At 41.8% G+C, this 23,275-nt stretch overlaps 1 protein-coding gene across 1 annotated transcript in view; it reads right to left on the bottom strand.

The window, feature by feature from the left end:
- Nucleotides 1-386: 386 nt before the first annotated feature.
- The window catches only part of Galntl6 (polypeptide N-acetylgalactosaminyltransferase like 6), a 1,086,926-nt gene continuing 1,064,037 nt past the window's right edge, over nucleotides 387-23,275 (bottom strand). The window contains exons 12-13 of the mRNA XM_021169756.3: nucleotides 19,108-19,257; nucleotides 387-1,507 (exon numbers count right to left, since the gene is read on the bottom strand). Of these exons, the coding sequence (XP_021025415.2) occupies nucleotides 1,340-1,507; nucleotides 19,108-19,257 (318 nt within the window). The 3' untranslated portion in view covers nucleotides 387-1,339. The remainder of the gene's footprint in view (nucleotides 1,508-19,107; nucleotides 19,258-23,275) is intronic.

Here is a 23,275-nt window from a genome sequence, read left to right as displayed (position 1 = left end):
AGAAAATGACATCAGAGATGCTTTATTAATGGCTGTTCCTTTTCTAGGCTTCTGAATAAAACAACAATACCTTTATTTTCAATAATGGGGAGGGGGGCTTCAAAACTAATAATTAAATAACACCATGATGCTGGGCGCGGTGGCACATGCCTTTAATCCCAGCACCTGGGAGGCAGAGGCAGGCGAATTTCTGAGTTCGAGGCCAGCCTGGTCTCCAGAGTGAGCTCCAGGACAGCCAGGGCTACACAGAGAAACCCTGTCTTGAAAAAAACTAAAAAAAAAAAAAAAAAAAAAAAAGAAACCTAAATAACACCAGTTTAAAATTCCCAGATTAAACAGAATTAAAGTGAATGAGGCCATTTCCACATCACTTGGAGTGAAGATTTATTTACGATAGACTAAACAAATTACATGGAACCCTCTCCACTGTCTTCTTTAATAAAAATTATGACTGGACAAACATCAGATTTTTATTTAAAAATAATAGAAAAGTAAAAATAGATTTCCTAAGGAAAATTTCCCCTAACTTGTGTGTGTGTGTGTGTGTGTGTGTGTGTGTGTGTATGTGTGTTTGTGATATTCTGTTGCTTCTGGGAAATCTTTCTTTGGAGTAACTGGGTAGCATAGTTTTTGTTTGTTTGTTTTTGTTTTTAACTGGATTCATCTAAGGTCACTGAATTAGAACTTCAGCTAATTGGTGGACCATGAGCTCTTATGAACCATGACGGATAGCATGGCCTTTGGATGAGAGCATGTAATGTCAGTCTTCAATGCCATGTCCCCTTGTTTAAAGAGAAGACCAAAGAAAAGAGAAAAATGGTATGAGCACTCTAAAATCATCTGCAGCACTTTAAAGGGTTAAACCTGCTTAACCCACTCTTAGTCAGAGAATTGCACCAAAGAGTACAGCTCACCCCTTAAGCGTGGCTAGTTCTAGACCTGTGGTAGCCTCAGGTTGCCAGAGCAGTCATGCGCTCTGTTTCCACCCCCCTCCCACCCGATTAATAGGATCCATTCATAGCTACTCACTACTGCAGGATTTGACCTGAGAAATGCTAGGATTGATTAACTCAGCAGTCGAGGTGAAAGTCCCTAAATAATCTTTACCCTTGGCCAGCAAGGGAACTGCTAGTCTCGGTTCTCAGAAGCAGCTGGTGAGGTTCTCAGCCAAGTTCTTCAGATGTAGGAACGTCTCCTGGACAGCCTATGTCAACATGGCCTTTACACATCTTTCAACCAGGCTTCCTGGGATCTAGGAAATGTTTTTCCTGACTCCTTTGACCCAGACGCCTGCAACAACACAGTTCAGAACCTGTAGGTAATGTCTCTTCTTGCCTTTCTAGGAGATGGCATAGTGGCTATTTTTTTCTAAAACAGTCATGTTGATATGTTCAAAAATCCATTGCTGAGTCTCAGATAGAGGGTCACATCTGGCCATGAAAATCTTCTTCTCTGAGGGGTTGCAATCCATACAGCTGTTGCTCACAGGATGGAATAATGTTCTGTCCTGGACGGATTAGAAAGAAAGGGAGTATAAAATGCTACAGCCCAAAGTGCCTACATTTAAAACATGTTTATATTTGAATATATATCCAGAGTCTAATTAAGACAACTCTCAAGTCAAAGAAGATCAGAGTTCAAAGGGTCCATCACTCCCCAGACAATTTAATCTGAGACAAAGATTTATTGATTCCTTTTTGAAAAAGGAGCGATTTGCTCATTTCTTGTTTTGTAGTGAGCATTTTGCTGCATGTTCAGCTACTGACAAGTATAAAAGGCTTCTTCTAGCCATTGGGATAAAATATAACATTTATACACACACACACACACACACACACACACACACACACACACACACGTGCACGCACACTGTAATTGAGAGCAAAGCAAATAATAAACAGACACATTGAAAAGAAGCAAAATGTTCCTTATCTTGCCCTCGTCTATTGCAAAAGACAAAAGAAACCCTTGTTGAAATGCCAGGCACTGGCTGTTGTCTTGGGAAGACAAATGAAGGGGTGGGGACAAATGCCACATGGGGAATAGCTGAGAGTCAAACGTCAAATTCGCTAGTGCTCAAGGGTCAGTGTCTTCAGTCCAATATCAATGGATGTTGGGGGAGTTGAGATAACATTGCTCTGATGACTCTATGTAAAACAGAGGAAGTATCGTGCACTTAAAAGCCCGTGATAAACAAATAAACAAGCAAGCAAACAAATAAGTAAGTAAATCACCCAACTACTTGAGACAGTTCACAGCTCAGTGGATAAAAGGTGCTCACTTCCAGGGCACAAAGTTTAAGTCCCGAGCAAGCTCTTTATCTGAACAGCCTCCTTTTTTATTGTGCGTCTAGGAAGGGATAAAGCTGGAAGGGAAGGACCCCACCTTAATATCAAACACTCACTCCAATGGTGTTGCTGGTTCTTCTTAAAAAGTGCCCATGGTCTGGGGAAAGGTCAGCACGCCACCATTTCAACTTTAGTATCCAATGATATTTTAGTATTCAGCTTAGGAAGTGTTTTGGGGGTTCCGCTTGTTCCAGTTGCTTTCCTTCAAGGGAGGGACAGCAAATATACTGCACTCTCAGGGTTAAGAGTTTCTCAGCCACCCTTTGTAAACATCTATGGATTCCTGGGTTTTAAGACCCAGTCAAATCAATATTTAATGTCCGTGAAGGGTCCGGATGTTTGCACGAGGGGAGAGGAGGAATAAGGAAAGAGAAAGGTGACACGTGGCAATTTGATCCGTGTTTCTATCTTTAGTGTAAACAAAGGCCTGTAACTAACACAAAGGTTAATTATTCTACTCTTTTAAAGTCAAAGTTTGCTGTGGATTTTACTTTCTGAATCTCAGAAAATTTTCTGGGAAACTCTCCTCTTTTGTGGCAGAGATAGCACATTCTAGGAAGATGGTTCTGGGGGCTCCCAGCATCCCCCCCCCCCCGAACAATCACTGTGACCCCTTGGGCAGTGTTTTTCTTCCTTATCCCCACATTCCGTCTGGCATTTCTCACCACCGTACACCTTCAGTGTCCAGCAGCTAACCTTACATGGATGCAATATATTTTATTAGGTTTTCAAACAGCCTTAGTGTTTTTTCATTGATTTAGTGTGCACCGTGTATATGGGTGCATACCACGGTGTATGTATGAAGGCCAGAGAACAGAGTGCAGGATTCAATTTTCTCATTCCCCCATGTGGATCCAATGGATGAAACTCAGGTTGCCAGGTTTAATGACAAGCACCTTTACCCACTGAGCCTTCTCATGGGCCCATCAAAGACCACTCTTAAACTATAATGTCCAGGACAATTTCTATATGACCAGCTAAATTCTAACTGCTCTATTCCATGCAGGTGTATGTCCTTCCCATCTTTATTGCCTGCATTTCTTCCTACTACCTTTATCAACAGCTCAGACATAAATGCAGACACGCCCAGTTTCCCTTTAAAAAACAGGCATTTCCTTGAAACCTAAAGTCAGTAAAGAAAATGAATATTCTCTCATTTCTTATCCCCTCCAGCCCATGTGTGCCCACATGGACACAAAAACCAAACTAGATTTCCCAAGTACTCTATTTTTCTGGACATTCATTTCTGAGCCATCAGTTGATGGTAGTTTCCCAAACCCTCATGGAAACACATGTTCTGACCAATACAGGTGTACTCATGAGTATAACCAGGTAAGCTATTCAAATGTAGTGAGGTCGGAACAATCCAGAATATGTTTCTAGCACTCATACTTTGTGTCCTTGTAGGAGCTGGAAACTGGAATGATTTGTATCTATCTACACCAGGGAAGCTGATGTAAAAGGAGAGGGTGGAATAGAGGCACCCCAAAGTCTTTCCCTGTCATAACTGAATGAGCACGTTGTTCCAAAGTTCACCCGTGACAGAGACAAATGGCAGGGTGTCAAACTGTAAGCCCTCCCTAATAGCCTCTCGATCAACTGACTGTTGTCTGGCTACAGACTGAACTCAGGTCACCCTTGTCTTTGGAGTGCCCGGCAAGGCCACAGAGATGAAGCTTCTGGAAGTTTCTGTAGCCTTCAACAGAATATACCTTTGTCACTTTCAACCTTAGGGGTGACGTAATTGCTATCTATAGGCTTCTACTGGGTCAGGCTTTTGGATTACTGGATGTCTTTATCGATGTGTTTGCTAGCTGAGATTAAGTCAGTGGAGTGAGTAGTTGTCCTCGGAATATGGTTTTTCTACCGTGGCAACCTTCCTCTCTTCTGCCCCTCACCCCAACGGTCATGGCTGTTAACAGAACAGTTTTTTCTCTCATGGAATAATAGGCTTGGGAAGATTTGGAAAGTGTGGTGTTCCATGACAATCTTCTGTAAGTGATGATTGATGCTCTGTCTTTGCTCTTGGTCCAGTGCTGACAAAAGGCATGGCATAGAGCCTTGGCTGGTCAATGTCACCTTTACATTACCTTGTCTATGACATCGTTGAGCAGGGGATGTCTAATGTTTCCTGAACTGCCCTTCAAAATCAATCAGTGTATGCAGATGAGCATGGGTGAGGCTTTTTCTGTAGTTCACTGAGAGATACACTATTTCAAGGCTGGCCACAGACTTGAGTGACATCTGTGTGACACCTTGTGTGTTCCTACATCGGTACTATACTTAACTACCTTCCATATTTACATAGAGTCTGAGAGTTAAAAGAATGAGCAAGCTGTACAAAACATTCCAGCCCGGGCCTGGGGTCACAAAATGCCCTCATACCAAAGATATAAAGGGAATAAAATAGACATGAGCAGCATATATCATAGGAAGAAGGTTCCTACAACAAAACAGGACACACCTGGAGGGGCAGCACACAGTCCTTGGAAAAGACCTGAGATTTGTGGCTGTACAGGGAGAGGGGTGAATTCCAGCCAGTCACTTGTTCACTGTCTTTGGAGGAGGTACTAAGTTCTAATTTCACTTACTCAGAAATGTAGATAATGTCCCCAAGTCCGTGATAGGAAGAAGAAATGTAGAATTGCTGGCTCAGTGTCTCACATACAAGGAACTGTGTAATAGCTTCCCCTAATTTATTTTTAGTCAGAAAGCATCCTCAGCTCTAAAAAATCAGAATGTACTAGCCATCTGGTTTGAGACTTTTCTGAAATCCTGGCGAAATAAAGCTTTATAAAGTGTCCTGTGACTCAATCCGTTACCCACACTGTACAACAGTACCTCCCACTTAAGCAAAAGGATTTAGGAGACAAAGGTAACCAAGGACTATCAAATCAGGTTCTGCGGGAAACTACATCAACGTTTTGGTTGATCCACAGCTTGAGAAATTATTATCCATTCAGGTTTGGGGCTTTCCAGAAAAGAGAATAATCAGGTAGGTGGGCCTTTTGAATATATTATTCAGACAGGCTGAATGAGTTCAACAGATATTTATAAAGTACCCTTTATATATTGGTTATTGTCAGAGAAGAGGCATTTATAGGAAGATAACCCAAGTTGTATCCTCTAACCCAACAAATAGAAGAGATCAATAGGTACATAACAAGGGTCTGAAGTAGAAAAATATCAGTGAAATTTAATGTAAATGAGGAAGAATACTAAATAACACATCCATACATTTGATTTATTTAAAAAATTTAATGTGCATATTCTGTTTGCCAGAGAGACTCTACTATCTATCCTTTTTATTATCTATCTATCTATCTATCTATCTATCTATCTATCTATCTATCTATCTATCTATCATCTATCTATCTATCTACCATCTATCTATTAATCATCTGTCTATATCACAGCTTCTTTCCATCTTTTGACAGGCACTTAGGCTGATTCTGTTTCTTGGCTGCTATGGAAAGGGCCACAGTAAACGTGGTGGAATGTTGACTTAATCCCCTTTGTGTATATAACCGGATCAATACAGCTAGATAATGTAGTAATTACATTTTTAGGGCTTTTTAAAAAAAAGATTTATTTATTGTATATAAGTGATTGCACTGTCACTCACTTCAGACATTGTATGCTAGTGAGTGCATGTCACTTCAAACATGCCAGAAGAGGGCATTGGATCTCATTACAGATGGTTGTGAGCCACCATGTGGGTGCTGAGAATTGAACTCAGGACCTCTGGAAGAGCAGTCAATGCTCTTAACTGCTGAGCCATGTCTCCAGCTCCACATTTCTAGGTTTATGAGGAACCTGTCTCTGCATTTCCACAGTGGGTAGGCTAATTTGCATCCTTACCATCAGTATTGAGTTGCTGTCCTTGTCCTCACAAGTTTTTGTTTTCTGGATGATAGTCATATTAACTTAGATGAGAGAGAATCTCAGTGATTTGCATTTCTCTGGTGGCTGAGGATCATCATTTATGAACATTACTTTGTAAAATTATTGGGATTTGTACTTTGAGACGAGTCTGTTGAATTAATTCGCCTGTTTATTGATTTGATTATTATTTGCTTTCTTGGTGTTTTACTTCTTTGAGTTCTTGATACTTTGTAGATACTAATCTTTTATACATGAATAACTAGCAAATTTCCTCTCATTTCTTTCTCACTTTGTAGAATGTCTCTTTACTTTGACAATTGTTTTCTTTACTGTGCAGAAGCTTTCTAATTTGATGCAATCCGTCTGTCAGCTTTTGCTGTTATGTCCTGGGTTATTGGAGTCTTATTCAGAAAGCCATTGCCTATGTCTACACCATCAAGTGTTTTCTCTATACCTTTCTCTAACCATTTAAAAGTTTCAGGTCTTATGTTATGGTCTTAAATTCTGCATGGAGGGGCATAGACAATAAACAATGAAGATAATAAATAAATAAACATAAACACGGGGAAATCAGGAGGACCTGAGTTGACCATGATGGGACCAGAAAGAAAGAGAATTAGCTATGTAAGTGTTCAAGTGAAGCAATTTGCAGCGGAAGTAAAGGGCCAGATAAGAGAGTTACTAAGCACACTTCCGTGGGCAGATAGTCTAAGGAAACCAGAATGACAGAGCTGATTGAAGAGGTGATGGAGTGCTAGCTAGATCAAGTTATGGTGACTAGAAAGTCATTGGTATCACCAGAACACAGGGGACATTGTATGGGCTTTAGATGGCTACATCTGAGAGGCAGGCAATGGCCATATCCTTGTAGACACTGGTGCAATTTTAAGACTTGACTCTCCAGGTAGGCACTGGGAAGTAGTCGCTGGAGGATTTGAACTTGGGATTCTGAGGAGGAAGGCACTGGGTTACTTCAGGAGAAAACAGATGAAGGCTAAAGCAAGAATCCAAATTTGAGCTGATACAGAAGCAAGCTGGGGGTAACCAGGCTCACGATCTGAAGGTTATCTCAGATATTTGAGAAGCACATAGCATTATCATTAATGGGCTGTGGGGGCTGTGGGAGAGTGAGGAGGTGAGAGATTGAAGTAAAAGCAGCACTAAACTGGGAAGTAAAAGATGAAGCAAATTGGAATGATCTGGTTTCTGTTTTAGACGTATTAAAGCTGGAGGTGTCTATAGGATATCCACATGCCTATATCCAATAAGCAGTTGGTTAAACAAGATAGCATGGTAGCATATATATACACATATATATGTATATGTATGTATGTATATATATACATATATATTTGATAAATTTATATGTGATTGAAAACTTGAATGTCAGATGAACATATGTTGAAAGTGGATACCTTTGCAAGAGGGAACTCCTTCATAATCAATGTCTTCAGTATCTGATATGGAGAGAAAGAAGGCATTATGGTATGAATTTTTAATTCAGGTTTGTCCCTGGTAATGATTTTTTTTGGTGTTCATTTAGTTGGTCAGATAATCATTTCTTTGAATCTGTAAAGTGAGTTCTATAGGAAGGAGAAAGGAGGAAGGGATAAGATACACAACCGTAAGTTCTGTTTTGCCACCTTGCAAGATTGTAGAGATAAACAAGGTTGATGATACATGACCTTACCTCGAGCTCTTGAAGGGACAGAAATCAGTTCTTAGTTTTACTGTTGGCTTCTGAGGAAATACAAATAACTTCTAAACAGTTATAAAAGAGACAAGCACATATTGTCTATTTTTTGGATTTTTTTCCCTTAGTAGGTCAGATTTCTCACAGATGTTGGACTCATGCGTTATTGATTCATTTGACCTCCCAGAAATGAAGCCTTTGAATGTTCTTTGTGTATGTGTTGAGAAGTGTTGGCCATAGCTGACTCTTGACTTGTTCTCTCTCGCATACTGTATCCACTAGGCTATACATAGGGATGTGCAAGGCATAGCCTCAGTTCCTCCAGCCAGAAAAATTCTAATGTGTTGGGTCCTACTCTCCAATGCTAACCCAATGAGTTCTTACTTAACTAAATTCATAGTCTGACTCATAATTGCCCTTGACAGATATACCATTGCATGGATATCTGGCCTCATAGTTCATCGTGTTCCTTAGTGGTTATACATTTCAGGTGGCTTTTCTTTGTTCTTTGTAGAAAACTAAGATTCTACCTATCTCAAGGTCTTGGGATAAATTGATTCATTAACGTGTATATAGTATATTATATATAATCTCTTTATGTTCCACTTTTATCATTATCTGACTTCTACCTAATTCTTTTGGTTTTCTTTCACAAACCATTCGGAGAAGCCTTTCCTACACCTCTAGCCTATGTAGTGCTCAGTGCTTTATGTCATATTATGCAGTATCTTCATTTGGGTTTTAATTGCTGGGATGAAACACCATGACCAAAGCAACAGGGGCAGAAAGGGTTTGTTCAGCTTATGCTTCCACATCATTGTTTATCACTGAAGGAAGTCAGGACAGGAATTCAAGCAGGGCAGGAACCTGGAGTCAGGTGTTGATGCAGAAGCCATGGAGGAGTGCTCCTTACTGCTTTGGTCCCCATGACTAGTTCAGACTGCCTTCTTATAGAACTCTGGACCATTAGCCCAGGGATGGCACCACCCACAATAGGCTAGTCCCTCCCCCCATTATTATAATTAAGAATATGCACTACAGGCTATCTTAGAGAGGAATTTTTTCAATTGAAGCTCCCTTCTCCCTGTAACTCTAGCTTGTGTTAAGTTGACATAAAACTAGACAAAGCACGCCTTGAACCCTATGTATGTATGCATGTATATATATATGTATGTATATATGTGTGTGTGCATGTATTTTATTATATGTATTACCTCTGAACTCAAAGCTCCACATGTGGGGAAAATAGTGTTCCAGACCTCATTGCTTCTGTCTATCTCTCTTATGTCCTCTCAATCAGTCTGTCAAGAGTCTCCTGAACATGACACCTCTGTTTCCTCCTACCTATGAGTCATACAGTGCTAATTGCTCTGTGCAGATCCCTCAACTACTCCTTGAAAAACCAGAATGTGGAAAACAGGAAGCTACATTCAATTATGCATTCAGCAAATATGAGTTAAGCCATATTGTGTGCCACAATGTCTTTTTGGTGCACATAAAGAAAAGATAGACACATCAGTCCTTTTGTGAAATTCAACTTCTAATATTTTACCTGTGAATAGCTGAAACAGCACAGACATGTTTGGTATAGAAGTACAATGACTTAGACAATGTATTTCTCTCTATACTGTAGCTTGCTGAACACATGGATGATAATCACTCACATTAACCTAAGTCTTTTGTGCCACACTCTAAGTGCAACAAAATTTTATTTAATTATTGCAGGTGGTAACTATTGAAGGTGGATATTGTTATTTTCATTTTATAACAAGAAAATAGAGGTACGTAGGAAACTTTCCAAGACTCCAGAGCCAAGGTGCACAGTGGAACTCATAACTCAGATGGTAGCCCTCAACCCCAGGACTCAGAGCTCATCTCCTTAATGTCTTAAGTGACAATGCATCTCTCTTTTTGGCTGACGCAACTAGCAGTCTGCCTCCATCTCCATGTCTGTTCAGACCGCAAGAGGTGTCCTCATTAACAATATAATGAGTCTTTTAGGGCTCCTTAGCACCCAGATCTGTTTCCATTTGCCTATCTAGATCCTGACAAGGACACGGCTCAGCCTTACATAAGACGATAGTCTTTGTTAATAATGCAGTGTGGCAGTTAAACCCATTAGGGAAAATATTAAGCAATGGGATTGTTGTTACGTTGAAATGGAGCGTTAGAACACTATGCCAGCCAACTGGCTTCAGATAGGTGAGACACATAGGCAAAAACCACAAGAGAATGATGGAGCTATTTGAAAGGTCCTCCTTCCTGCTCTGAGAACAACCCTTAGCCTGTTCTCAAAGGTCCTTTCAGGTGAGCAGGATTTACCTTCAGCTTTGAGTAAAAAAGCTTATGTAGAGTGCTTCTAAAACCGATTTCACCGTGAGAGCACCAGTCAAGTAAATATATGCTTTCCCAGTGGCTAATCCTCTTTCTACCAGATGGACTGCTGCAAAATAGTCACACCTCTCTACATTGGTATTGCCTGCTGGCACAGGGTATACTGGTGGATGTAGCATTCTTATGACAATGTGGATTGACTGCTTAATAAAAGTATGGCCCTCTTGGCAGTTAGCCTTGCCCTGTTTGTTAAGATAGTTCAGTTGTCAGTTGGAACCAAAGAGTTCATTGGAATCCAATCACTCTATTACACATAAGTGGCTGCCACAGGCATTGTGCATCTGGTTTTTGACAGATGTTCTGAAAGTCTTTGTCTTTTGTAGGTGAAGCTGGACAGTGGTCTAGGTGATATTATTAATATTATGCAATTTATATCTTCTTAAGGAAATCCCTTAAAATAATGCTCATTGGTCACTCAGTGACACATGATTTATGATAGAAGGCTCAGTTAGTGAATTTGTGCCTTGGGCTCAATTAACTCAGATGAGGGCATTGCATGTGTGTTGATTCAACTGGGAGTGGGAAAAAATAAATTAATTCAATTTCTATCAAGTTGGGTCCAAGAATCAAAATCCACATTGGGGTAAAATTTGAATTTCAAAATTCTTATTTCTACTTTTGGGGTATGTTAATAATGAACTTGAGGCCTATACATTGTAAGAAAATGCTCTATTATTAAGCTACACTCCCAGCCCATGAGAACCAATTCAATAGAACTAAGTGGCTAGCTATACAAATACAAATGATGAATTATACAGGTAGAAGATGAGATAGATGTAAGGTAGCAAAGAGAAAAAGCTTATTATTATATTTTAAATGCTAAGAGTTAATTAAAAAGCCAAGTGTATGAATTAAGTGAGAAAAATCAACTCAGGCTAAGTTAACATTAGTTATAGCAAAAGATGATAGATGCTTAAACAAAGGGTGCCAGGCACTCATTCTGTTTTCTATGACTAAAGCAGACGTGTAGTTTTATGCTCTTTTCTGGGCTGTATGCTATTATCCAGGACTCTCCAGAGCAGTGGTTCTCAACCTTCCTAATGCTGTAACTCTTTCATACAGTTTCTCATCTTGTGGTGACCCCCAACTATAAAATTGTTTTCATTGCTATTTCATTAGTGTAATTTTGCCTCTGTTATGAATCACAATGAAAGCAAACATTTTCCGATGATCTTAGGTGACCCCCGTGAAAGGGTTGTCAACCCCCAATGGGGTCGTGCCCCACAGCGTGATGCTGCTCTAGATGGGATGTCCAGGAAGAATCCGGAAACTCAGTCATTGCATCAGAAGACTAACAACCAGGCAAACGTTATCAAATATTTTAATTTGACTTGAGCAAAATGGATTGAGCTTAATCACTACAGTATTAGAAGCCAGAGAAGAGCTGTACAACAACAGGAATGGTTAGAAGTAAAAGGGTTGATCTGGAAGACTGTTGAGTGATGACCATACATAATTCAGAACCAGAGTAAAACTGCGGTCCTTGTCTGTTAACTTAATTGGGCAAACTGTATTTATTTTGGGTTCTAAGTTACTATCTAACCAGAATCCTTTAAAACAACATCCTCATGGCCTCCCATCTGACACACTGGACCATATAGACCAGCATGATCTTATGATGTAGAGACCTAGTCTATATGTTAAAAGAAACAGTCAAACATTGGTACATGCCAAGAATCTCACCCACCACTCACTTTAAACTAATGGACTGATTGTGTAGATATAAGTTTAACTTGGTAGATACTTTCTTATCTATACTTCATACATAATGACTTAAAAATCTTTTAAAAATGGAAATTAAGGTTTAAGAGCATCATAGAAAGCAACTAAAAATTTACTGTTTGGTCATTTAGGGGAGGGTATTTGTGATAAAGAAATATGTTGGGAGGAGGCTGGAGAGATGGCTCAGAAGATAAGAGCAGTGGTTGCTCTTCCAGAGGTCCTGAGTTCAAGTCCCAGCAACCACATGGTGCCTCACAACCAATTGTAATAGGATCCAATGCCCTCTTCTTGCATTCAGGGCATTGCTAGAGCACTCATACATAAGATCAAAAAATATATATCAACTAACCCGACCACCCAAAGCTCCCAGGGAGTAAGCCACCAACCAAAGAGGGACCCATGAAACTTCTCTACTGGAGATTAGGGAAGACATAAGGCACGTGAACGAAAGGAGCTGGGCATGGTGGCTCAGAACTGATGGTTGAGTACTTGGATATGGAGATAGGAGGACTGAGAGATGTGGGCCATCCATGGATACACAGAGAATTTGAGGCTATCCTGGGCTACATGAAATATTGTCTCCAAAAAAAAAAAAATCAAAGGGGGATGAAGGAAAGGGTGCATATGTAGCAGGGGATGGCTTTGTCTAGCACCAATGGGAAGGGAGGCCCTTGGTCCTGTTGAGGTTTGATGATCCAGCATAGGGAGACACTAGTGGGTAGACGGGTGGGGGAGCACATTTATAGAGGCAGGGAGAGTAGGGATGGGATGGGGGTTTGCAGAGGGGAAACCACAAAGAGGACAACATTTGAAATGTAAGTAAATAACCAATAAAAAAAGAGCCAAGACAACTTGTCTCCAGATATATATTTGTATTGGGTTTATCCAGGACAGCAGAGCTTCATGATGGAGAAGGTCCTAAATCCACAACCAAGCCCTTGGATCTTTATGTCACTCAGTGACTATTTATTTAGAAACTTCTCTATTGGAGATTAGGGAAGACATAAGGCACGTGAACAAAAGGAGCTGGGCATGGTGGCTCAGAACTGATGGCTGAGTACTTGGAGATGGAGATAGGAGGACTGAGATATGTGGGCCATCCATGGATACACAGAGAATTTGAGGCTATCCTGGGCTACATGAAATATTGTCTCAAAAAAAATCAAAAGGGGGTGAAGGAATGGGTGATAAAAGGTTTCTGACCTTGGGCAATTACCCTGGGCTTGATGAGTGGCTGAGCACACTCCATCAGTGTTTAAGTGACAGAGAAGGGATGCTGGATCCACACCAAAGCACAGTTACCAGCAGAGCAGGAAGTGGCACAGGTTAAAGAGAGGGAGGAAGACTGAGCTGGAAAATCGGATCCTCATCTAACTCCCTATTAGAACCCCTTGGGAGATTTCAAAACTCTCCAGACCTCACTGTCTAGAGAGCCTAGTGAGCTGACAGCGTACTGACCTAATGAATGTGTTTTGTGTTAGGATAGCTTGTTTTTTGTTTTTTGGTTTTTTTTTATAATGTTTACTTCTATTTACCCCTGCTTCCAGATTTTCTTGGCTAGCTTGGATGGTTTCAGTTCAGTTTTAGAATCTCTCAGTTTTTACATATGAATCTGCTAAGGTTTGATTGGTTTATATTAAATATATATTTCAATTTGAAATTTACCTTCACAGTATTAAGTTATAATCTCTATTATACCATCCACACTGCGCTGTAGCTTGTAACCAGAGTTTCGGTCACAAATGCTAGGCAAGAACTTTACCACTGATGACACAGGCTCAGCCCTGTGCTGGCCTTGCACGTCTGCCCCACCCCCAGACTGGAACATACAAGTTATCCTAAGCGTTTCATGGCAACTATATTGAACTGATTCTTAATTTCAATTTCTAGTTTTTGTTTCTCAAGTATAGACTATTATGCTCATCAGGTTGAAACCATGCTAAATGTCCTAATTTAATTTTAATTGTTTAGTTGCTCAGTCTTTTGGATTTTCAAATGCATCATCTGTGAATAGTCCATTTATCCTCTTCCTTTCTAATCTTGATGCCTTTAAATTTCTTTAGTCTATCTAATTACACTAAATACGATATCCTGTACAAGTATGAATCGAGGTGATTACAGTCCACATCTTTTTTTATATCTAGCCTCTCAGGGAAAGTTTCTCTCTTCTCCCCTTCCTCCCTCCTCCCCTCCCTCCTCCTCCTGCTTCTACTCTCACACATCCCCTAACCTCTTTCAGTCTTCCTCTTTAGTCCTGGCTGGCTAACCTGGAACTTTCGATATAGACCTGGCTGACCTTAAACTTATGGGAATCCTAGCAGTGTGGCCCATGTTTCTAATCCCAGCACTTGGGAGACAGAAGTAGGCAGATCTCTGTGACTCTGAGGCCAGCCTGGTCTACAGAGTGAGTTCTAGGACAGCCAAGGCTACACAGAAAATTCCTGTCTTGAAAAACTGAAACCAAAATAGCAAACAACAACAATTAAAAGTAACCAAACACAAAGCAACAACAACAAAAACCCAAACCAACCAACCAACCAAAAAGACCCTCAAACGTATGACAATACGGCTGCTTCTGCCTCCTGCTAGGATCATAGTGTGTGTGGTCCATTAGACCAGCTGACAGAAGGAAAGTTTAGGTAGTGACGAGAGAGATAGTGTTTGTTTTCTATTTGGCTATTTGGTGATATAGTGGAGTCTGTAGTATTACATACACTCCCCCCCACACACACATGCATGTGCACGTGTACTCATATTTATACATTTTCGGGGTTTTTTTTTGCATCCACCTCTCAAATAAATGGCTTGTGCTCAAATTCATAATTTAAGTTATGTATGCTGTAGGCCATCCAATAAAATGTTTACATAGAAGGAGCAGGATATGGGAGCTAGCTTTAAATTTGGCAAGGATAACAGTAGGTAATGTTACAGAGTAGCAGAGGTTGCTTCAGTGATGTATGGTGTCAGGTTACACTTTGGGATGTTATTAATAGAAAGAGGGCATTTGCCAACCTCACAGATGGAGATTTGGTCCTACAGTCAGAAATCTGGCTACAAGTGTACATGGTGTATCACTTAGTAATTATACCTGTTTTAGTTATAAGGAATTGAGAATGATGGTGAAATAACCTTAAGCTGTTCTTTCTTGTTTTGAAACAGGCTCTCATTTTGGAACCCTTGCTTACAGTGTGTAGGTTGGGACACACTACTCAGGCCAGGCTGGCCTTGCACTGGTAGCAATCTTCCAGCTTCTGTCTCCTGAGTATTGGGATTGCAGTTGCATTTTACTACTCTGGCTAGGCTGTTTTAAGTTTGACTAAGTCTAAGGCCTGACCATTATGTTTTCCAGACTCTGAAGGGTTGGGATAAGCATTGGGTGGTGAAAGGAGTTTACCTTCCACTCGGCGAGAAACGAAGTGGCATCATAAAACAGAGGAATTGCCATGGCCAGGTATTATGGAAGTTCCACTTGAACAAGTGTGGGGAGGGCAGGGAGATCCTTTAGCAAGCTATTGCAATGATCCAAGGGTTATGAGATGGCTTACAGCCAGGGCAGGAGCTATAGCAGTGACTGTGTGTGTGTGGAGCGGGGGAGGCTCTCACGCGTGTGTGCGTGTGCATGTAAGGGTGAGTTTGTCAGGGAAAAGGGAATAATTAATTGTAATGACTGAGTAGATGTGGGGACTGAAGAGGAGAAACATGAGTTTCTTATTGAACAATGGTGTAAATATTTTTACTGTGGTTGCTCTTCTTGTAATAGGGGTCCCTCTGGTGGCAAAGGAGAACCAAGGTAAGGGTTCCTCTCACACAGGACACCTGCTATTCTGGGATATAGTTGTACAACCATAGTTAAAACAGAGTAAAACAGGGATGCCCATCTCCTCTGGGGTTTCAAAAAGATATATCTAAGAATAGCTGAGAGCTAATTGTTGCTAATGGATCAGGAAGTGGTGTCTGACCACAATGTTGACCTGTTTGAATGAGGGAGGTACTGGCCAAGTTCCTTCTCCAAGAAATCTCCACGTAGCTGGAGAAGATTAGCTGGAGTCTGTTGAACCAAATCCAAGAAACACAAGGGATGTCTCCTGGGAGAGATTGATCTTGTTCCTTAAGAGCACAGCAGAGCAGAAAGTGGAGACTTTGAAGCCGGATTCATCTGAGTTTGAATGATGCTTGGCCACAGTTCTGCCAGTATCACCTTAGCATCTTCCTATGGGTACTCTCCGTAATAGCACCTGTGTGGTTATGGGGACTCGAGTGACGGGCACGAATCATTGCTCAAGGCTTCCTCCTCATTAACAGCTAGAGTCAGTCCTAATGATTCCCCTAGGAGCTCAGGAGATGGCCCTTTGGACTAATTCATAAATATTGTTAAATACCAAATTTAAAATATGGTAACCAACAGGGGGCACTCGGACAATTAGTGAACAACCTCAGACGATTAGTGAACTGGTAGACCAACCCCACCAGCCCAAGGCCAAGGCATGTAACTGAACAGCGAAGGCAGTTTTCCAGAGAGCTCTCTGTTTGAACATTTTTCTTCTAGGTGTTGAGCAGACCTCAAATTTTCCAAAAACAGGTGTGTTGCATAGGCCTGAGTCATCGACTGAGATGAGATATTTCAGAAACTTTCCATTTTAAGCATGTTCCTGATTGAGTAGAAATGCCTCGCTTGTTATATAAATACACAGAGTGTAACCTCTTGCTGAGCACTGCCTCTGAGATCAGAAGCTAGCCAGGGATTATCTTTTACCAATCTCTTCAGATTCTGGAAAGGTCTGCGGGGCTAATGCTCGTATGAGTTACCTTCTGAAATCTCTGCAGCTGGGGTGTTCTTCCCTAGGAGCTCTGTGTGCACACACCCTAGTTGGTCTTATCCATCTGTAAGCTTTCGTAAGCTCCCTAATGAAAACAACTGCATTTCGGAGGCTTAATTGCTTATTATTGAGTGGTCTATCTCTCATTCTATAAATGTACAATGATGAGAAATGTTCTGTTCGTTAGAAACCGCCAGCATGTGAGGCAGACCGGGTGTTTTATTGATGTATACAGAAAATATCATCTTAAAGGTCAGAAAACAACTATTGGAGAATAAAAGCCTACCCTACTTCATTCCACATAGACAACGTTGTACTGAGAGTTTGACAAGCCTAATCAATTACATACTTCAAAAAACAAAAACAAGAGCAAAATAGACTTTTCCTATGCGGCAGTCCTCTCCCCTTGTATGCGTGAGACTATCTGCTCATTAGCTCTTTAGATTTCAAATTGCTTTGTAGGCTGGAACAGCTGATATTTTGTGCTTTTTCTGGTGATCTAACAGAAATCTGCTGGATCCCAGGGAGGTGTTGATGTGTGGAATACACGGTACAGCTGAGTCTGCTGTGGATGCGGCTGGTTTGTGGTGCCCACCTCTGAGAGGTAGAAACCAGTGCTTTCGTAGAAACCAGCTGCCTACCCCTGGATTCACCACCCCAGCCTCTTCCCTCCCGCTTTCTGTGTTAGCCTCCGAAAATCACTGGAGAATGATACCCTAGACTCACATAGCATGCAGAGAGCATTTATTTAGCTGAATTTCCTGCATGCAGCGATCTCCCCATTCAGAAATGGAGACCCCTGGTGGTCTTGCAGGTCTGGCTTTTATTGTCAGAGAATCCCAGGAAGGGGCATGTGTCCTTTTACCTTGATTGGTTAGCACTATCTCTAGGGGTCTGACTGATTCTACAGTTGGTTAGGCTCTGGAGACTTGCCAGGAGGGGGTCACTTACTCTTTCTAACTACCTATTCTTGCTTCAGGCCAGATGACAAGGTGTCCCTGGATTGTCTGCCTGAGGCTGAGGCTGTGGTTGGCTGACCACAGGTTCCTGGATCTGAGTCCTCACTTCTGGGAAATAGAAATTTAGGCCTAGTCTCTCAAACTGCCAGTTTGCAGCCTGTCATGGAGTCAGCCAAGCTCTGGCTAACTCAGTCCTCTCATCTGTAATTTGGGGTCACGTTGGCTGGTGTCTATCACAGGAGAGCTACACTTCTGGGTCAAGCACTAGGTCCATTTTTCTGATAGCCTGAATAAGTCTGGATTGTGCCAGAACACAGAACAGTATGCACAAGGCAACAGCTCCCTGGCTGGGAAAACCTTCCTCTTTTGTGGGTCCAAAGGATCGCAAGAATGAAAATTCACTCAATAAACAAGAGTCTAGTTTGTATTTGTTTTAAAATTATTTTCTATCATTAAGTATATTTGTTTTAAAACTATTTTTACCATCAACTGTTCACTTGTAATTTAATTTATTTTAGGTTTCCCAAATAAGTCGGGAGGCAGAGGCAGGCAGATTTCTGAGTTCGAGGCCAGCCTGGTCTACAAAGTGAGTTCCAGGACAGCCAAGGCTACACAGAGAAACCCTGTCTCGAAAAACAAACAAACAAACAAACAAACAAACAAACAAACAAACAAAAAGTTTTCCTTTGATATATTAGGGAATATTTTTGGCTAAATTACAAATGGGTAACTTTTGTCCAAGTGTTACAATTATACCTATATCTATCTATCTATCTATCTATCTATCTATCTATCTATCTATCCATATATGTGTGTATGTATGTATGAATGTAAGTATTAATGCAATTGTTTTAACCAGATGACTGCCAAGCAAGAATCTGGAGTATTCACTAAATGAATAGATGTACATACATGTACATAGATATATTACTCTACATGTGTTGTGAGTTAGGGTTTTTAAAGAATTATGCATAAGCATATTTGATTATTTAATGTGGGCCACCTTTTTCCCCAAGTTGGTTGAGCTGAGTCTAGACCTAGTCCTTGTTGTTCTAGTATCTGGAGTCATTTTCCAGTTATCCCTGCTCAGGAAGAGGTACACATGACAAACGGAGGTAAAAGCATGCTCTCTCTGCTGTGTCTTTCCCTGTCATAGTGGCCTCCTGTCCCATGTATGAGCTGAGTGTGTGTACATATGTCCAGGTGACGCTCTCCGTCCAAGCAGCATGGTTTTAACAGTCAATCTGAAATGCCAACAGTTTGAGAATGACCACAGGGCCAACGCTTACCTCCCGGTATCCCCAGAGCTGGTTCCCTTTCATGCCGTGACAGTCATAGAGGGTGACAGGGCTGCTGTGTGAGATGGCATCCAGGCAGAATTTCCGGGTGTGCAGAGGCTCACCGGGTCGAATATCTTCTCTCCACCCGAAAGTAAAGAGCTAGCAAAACAACAGTAGCTGCAGTGAGTTCAATTTGGGGGAAAGGTTCCTGAGCACTGGGAGAGATGTCTTAATGATGTAGGGCTCTCATTTTGTGATTTCAAGGATGAAGTAGATCTCAGCATAATGGATGCATTGAAAGGGCAGGGTTCCAAGTGCTGTGACTGCACCAGAGCCCAGACTGGCAAAAATGCAAAGGAGAAGTTCTCTGTTAGGAACCAGTAGGGCAGGAAAGACGGAAGGGTGGAAGGGAGGGAGAGAGATACTTGGAGGAAGAAGAGAGGGAAGGATGAGAGATGAGGGGTGAGCGGGAGGAGGGAGGGGGGAGAAGACAAGCCTTTAATAAAACTCTTAGCATTTGTCATGTAGATAAAATGTTCCCGGATCAAGGACTGCAGCAGCGTTAGCCTAATGAGCAGATTAACTGCCAAAGGACAAGGCTTAAAGTTGAGCTGGATTGATGCTCGCACCTTGAAAAATCCAATTTAAAGCAAAGCCGAGCTCAATGAAGTTAAAGAATAGGCAAATTAATTTCCCAGGGTAGGTAAGAGCAATTCTGTGGGGGCGGTATCGATGGAATAGGTTAGATTGTAACTCCTGGTAAGTACAGTTCACACTTACTGATCCCTGTCCTTCGACCTCACCCAGTACTCCACGGAATAATAGACTCTACAATTCCATTGAATACTTTAGTGTGCCATCCACTGTTTCCTATCCCCACCGGTGTTAGCTATCTTATCCTGATAGATTACAAATGCTACTTAGGACATCCTAAATCAACCTCGCATTGTGTTAAACGAACAAACAGTGATCCTGTTGAGAAAGAACATTTTCTTGAGTTACTTGAGCCGAGCCTCATTTATAGGGTACGGCAGAAAAAGACCTTAATTAAAGGAGAAGATGGACTGGGGACACCTTGGGATTTCTTCCAGTTCTGGTTCAGTAGGTTACGAAATTCTCAGCAGAGGACTCTGGGAGGCAGACATCAGTGTGAAGACAGCTGTCAGGGACAATGTCTTATTGGCAGGAAGCAAGCTCTGTGCAGAGCTGAATGCAGCCAATATGCTTACCATTGACCTGGTCCTCAGTAGACTTGGGTTTTCAGATCCTACCTGGAGAATCTGGGGCAATTCTAGAGATGGCTAAGAGAGAACAGTTAGGTGGTGGGAATCTGGAAACAATGGAAGGGACTAGGTTAAGTAGTTGGAATTAGAAAAAAAAAGGATGATTTAAATTTGACACATGCAAGAAGACTGACTGAAAGGTTCATCTGTGGGCAGTGCTCCTGAAAGGCCTGAGGCTGGCTTATCTATCTATCTATCTATCTATCTATCTATCTATCTATCTATCTATCTATCTATCTATCTATCTGTCTGTCTATCTATCTATTATGTGTAGTGGTGTTTTGCCTGCATGTATGTCTGCATGAGGGTGTTAGATCCCCCAGGAATGTTGGGATTTGAACCCTGGTCCTCTGGAAGAGCAGCCAGTGTTCTTTACTACTGAGCCATCCCACCAGTCCACATTAGGCATTTGTGATGAGGTCGTGAGCAGCAGTTGTGTAATCTCTTTTTCCAGAGGTGTTTTTTTTTTAAACGTTCTTGTGGATTGAGGGGTTCGTAAGTTCTCTTAGATCCTTCACACAGCAGAGGTATCTATTTGAGCTGTTCCTGACCTAATTGGATCACGCTATATCCGTGACTTTGTGCTCCTTTGTTGTAACCAACTTGTCTGCTCCCTTTTCTCTGTCTATTCAACATGGGTGCTGCCCAGGATTCTTTCTCTGTCCTGGTTGGCCTTAAGTTCTCCCAGGCCAGTTTTCACCCATGTGCTCAAAACCCAGCGACCATGTCGTGCCTAGCTCTTGGCAGGATCTTACAACTGTGTGTCTCCTAGATGACTCAAATTCAACGTATCAGACTACAGTCATCGGCTCTTCATTTCTTGGAGCGCCTGTTCTCCTTTAACTTGTTTTAGTTGGTGGGACTGTCATAGATCTTGTCAGCCAGGGAGCCTTTGAACTTTTGCCTCCTTTACTTTCCTCATCTAATTACTTCTCAAGTCTTGCCACTGTCCTGTGTCTTTGGCGGTGCCGAGGACTGAGCTCTGAACCTCACACACATGGCTGTACCACTTCTCGTGCTTTGGTTTCTTCAGCGTTTCTGGAATTAGTTTCATCCTCCTGATGTGCACCTTGTTGTCAGCATCTCTTGTCTAGACCAGTGCAATAACCTGCTTCTTTTCCCTCATTCTGGTCCCTGAACGAGCGCGTGCATACGTGCTCGTGATATTTCAGGGGTCAGTTTAACAATACCTTTAGGTATTGCTTTTCAGGCCTTGGACACTTCTGTTTTAAAGACAAGGTGCCTTGCTGCCTGGAACTTGCAATGTAGACTGCCTTGGCAGCCAGTGAGCTCTAGGGAACCTTTTCTGTTCCTCACTTCCTCAGTGCTGGGATTAAAAGTGTGTGCGTGCTGGGGCCAGAGATATGGCTCAGCAGTTCTTCCAGCATTCCTCTCTGCTCTTCCAGAGGTTCCGAGTTCAAGTCCCAGCAACCACATGGTGGCTCACCACCACCTGTAACGGAATTTGATGCTCTCTTCTGGTGTGTCTGAAGACAGCTAAAGTGTACTCATATAAATAACAAAATAAATCTTTTTAAAAAAGGAACGCATACAAAAACAAAGCAAGCAAGCAAGCAAACAAACAAACAAAATTGTGTGTACCACTAAACTTGGGATATGAAGTGGATTCTGGGCCTTGAGCGCAGGGTCTCTATTCTTGCAAGGAAAGCTCCGTCCTTGAGCTGTGTCCCCAGCCCCTGCCAGCCTTCCTGTTCCTGTTGCCCACACTTCTAGCCAACAGAGAAGTCTGTCTGGGGTGCCTGTCTAATTAGGTCGTTTGTCAGGCTGCAATCTTACAGCGATTTTACTCCTCAGTGCGGGTGCCCAGTAGCCCACGCAGCCGTCTTGTCTGAACCGCAGCTGAGTCTTCCTCCTCTCTTTCTCAGTCCGTCATGACTGTCCACTGTGGGTCCACGTCCCTCATTGGACGTGAGATCCTGGATGGCAGAGCATGTCCTTTTAAAACTCACTTCCCAGCACCCACAAACGTTGGTGGTAAGTATAGATGCTTGATAAAATTTATTTCAACAGAAAATTGAAATGACTGTCAAGATAAACGAATTAGTTTTAGTCTTCTTTTTTTAAAGAACTGGGACCTACTGGCCTTCAACTCACTATGCAGCCGGGTCAGTTTTCCTAGGGCTGAGATTGTAGGCATGCGCTCTGCCTGGTTTTGAATCAAGAAGTCTTGATTGATTTACCTGGTTCTCTTCTGTCTTTTTGCTCTGTGTGTGTTTTAGGGTTTGTTTATTTGTTTGTTTTTTGTTTTGAAGAAAAGATTTATTTTGGCTCACGTTGGAGGAAAGACTCAATTATTGTAGAGAAGGTGTGAGCTGGAGTGTCTGTCAGCTGATTGCATCTATGGTCAGAAAAGGAGCTTTCGATTGAGAGGGAAGACCCACCAGGATTGTGGGTGGTACCATTCTATGGCCTGGGGCCATAGACTGTATTAAAAAGAAAAAAAGGAAGAAAATAGCAAGCACCCGGGTTCTTTCCTTCCTGCTTCTTGATGGCAGATTCAGTGTGGCTAACCATCTCACATCCAGTCAGCAGGGCTATAACCCACGGCCTTCTCACTCAGTATTTCCCTCCCCAGCGAAGCCTCTCAGGAAAAGCCACTCTGCCACAGCCCCAGGTGTGTGTCCTGGACGATTCCAAACGCAGTCATGTTGACAATGAAAATTAATCATCAAAGAGGCCAAGCAGACTTTACAAATTTTGTCATTTACTCATCTAACTTTCGGGGAGGAAACTTTTGTTTCCTGTTTCTAGGTTTGTTATTGTAAGGTAATGGTCTTCCTTACATCCGTAGATTGATTGCTAGAAGGGAATTTTCATAAGGTATTCTGCACTCTTCTTGTTATTATTACCTGATGACTGCAATCCTGGGCCCC

Source organism: Mus caroli, unplaced genomic scaffold (genome assembly GCF_978045245.1).
Source record: "Mus caroli unplaced genomic scaffold, Mus_caroli_1 scaffold_10, whole genome shotgun sequence".
Lineage (NCBI taxonomy): Eukaryota > Metazoa > Chordata > Mammalia > Rodentia > Muridae > Mus > Mus caroli.
This window is presented reverse-complemented; position numbering and strand designations above follow the sequence as displayed.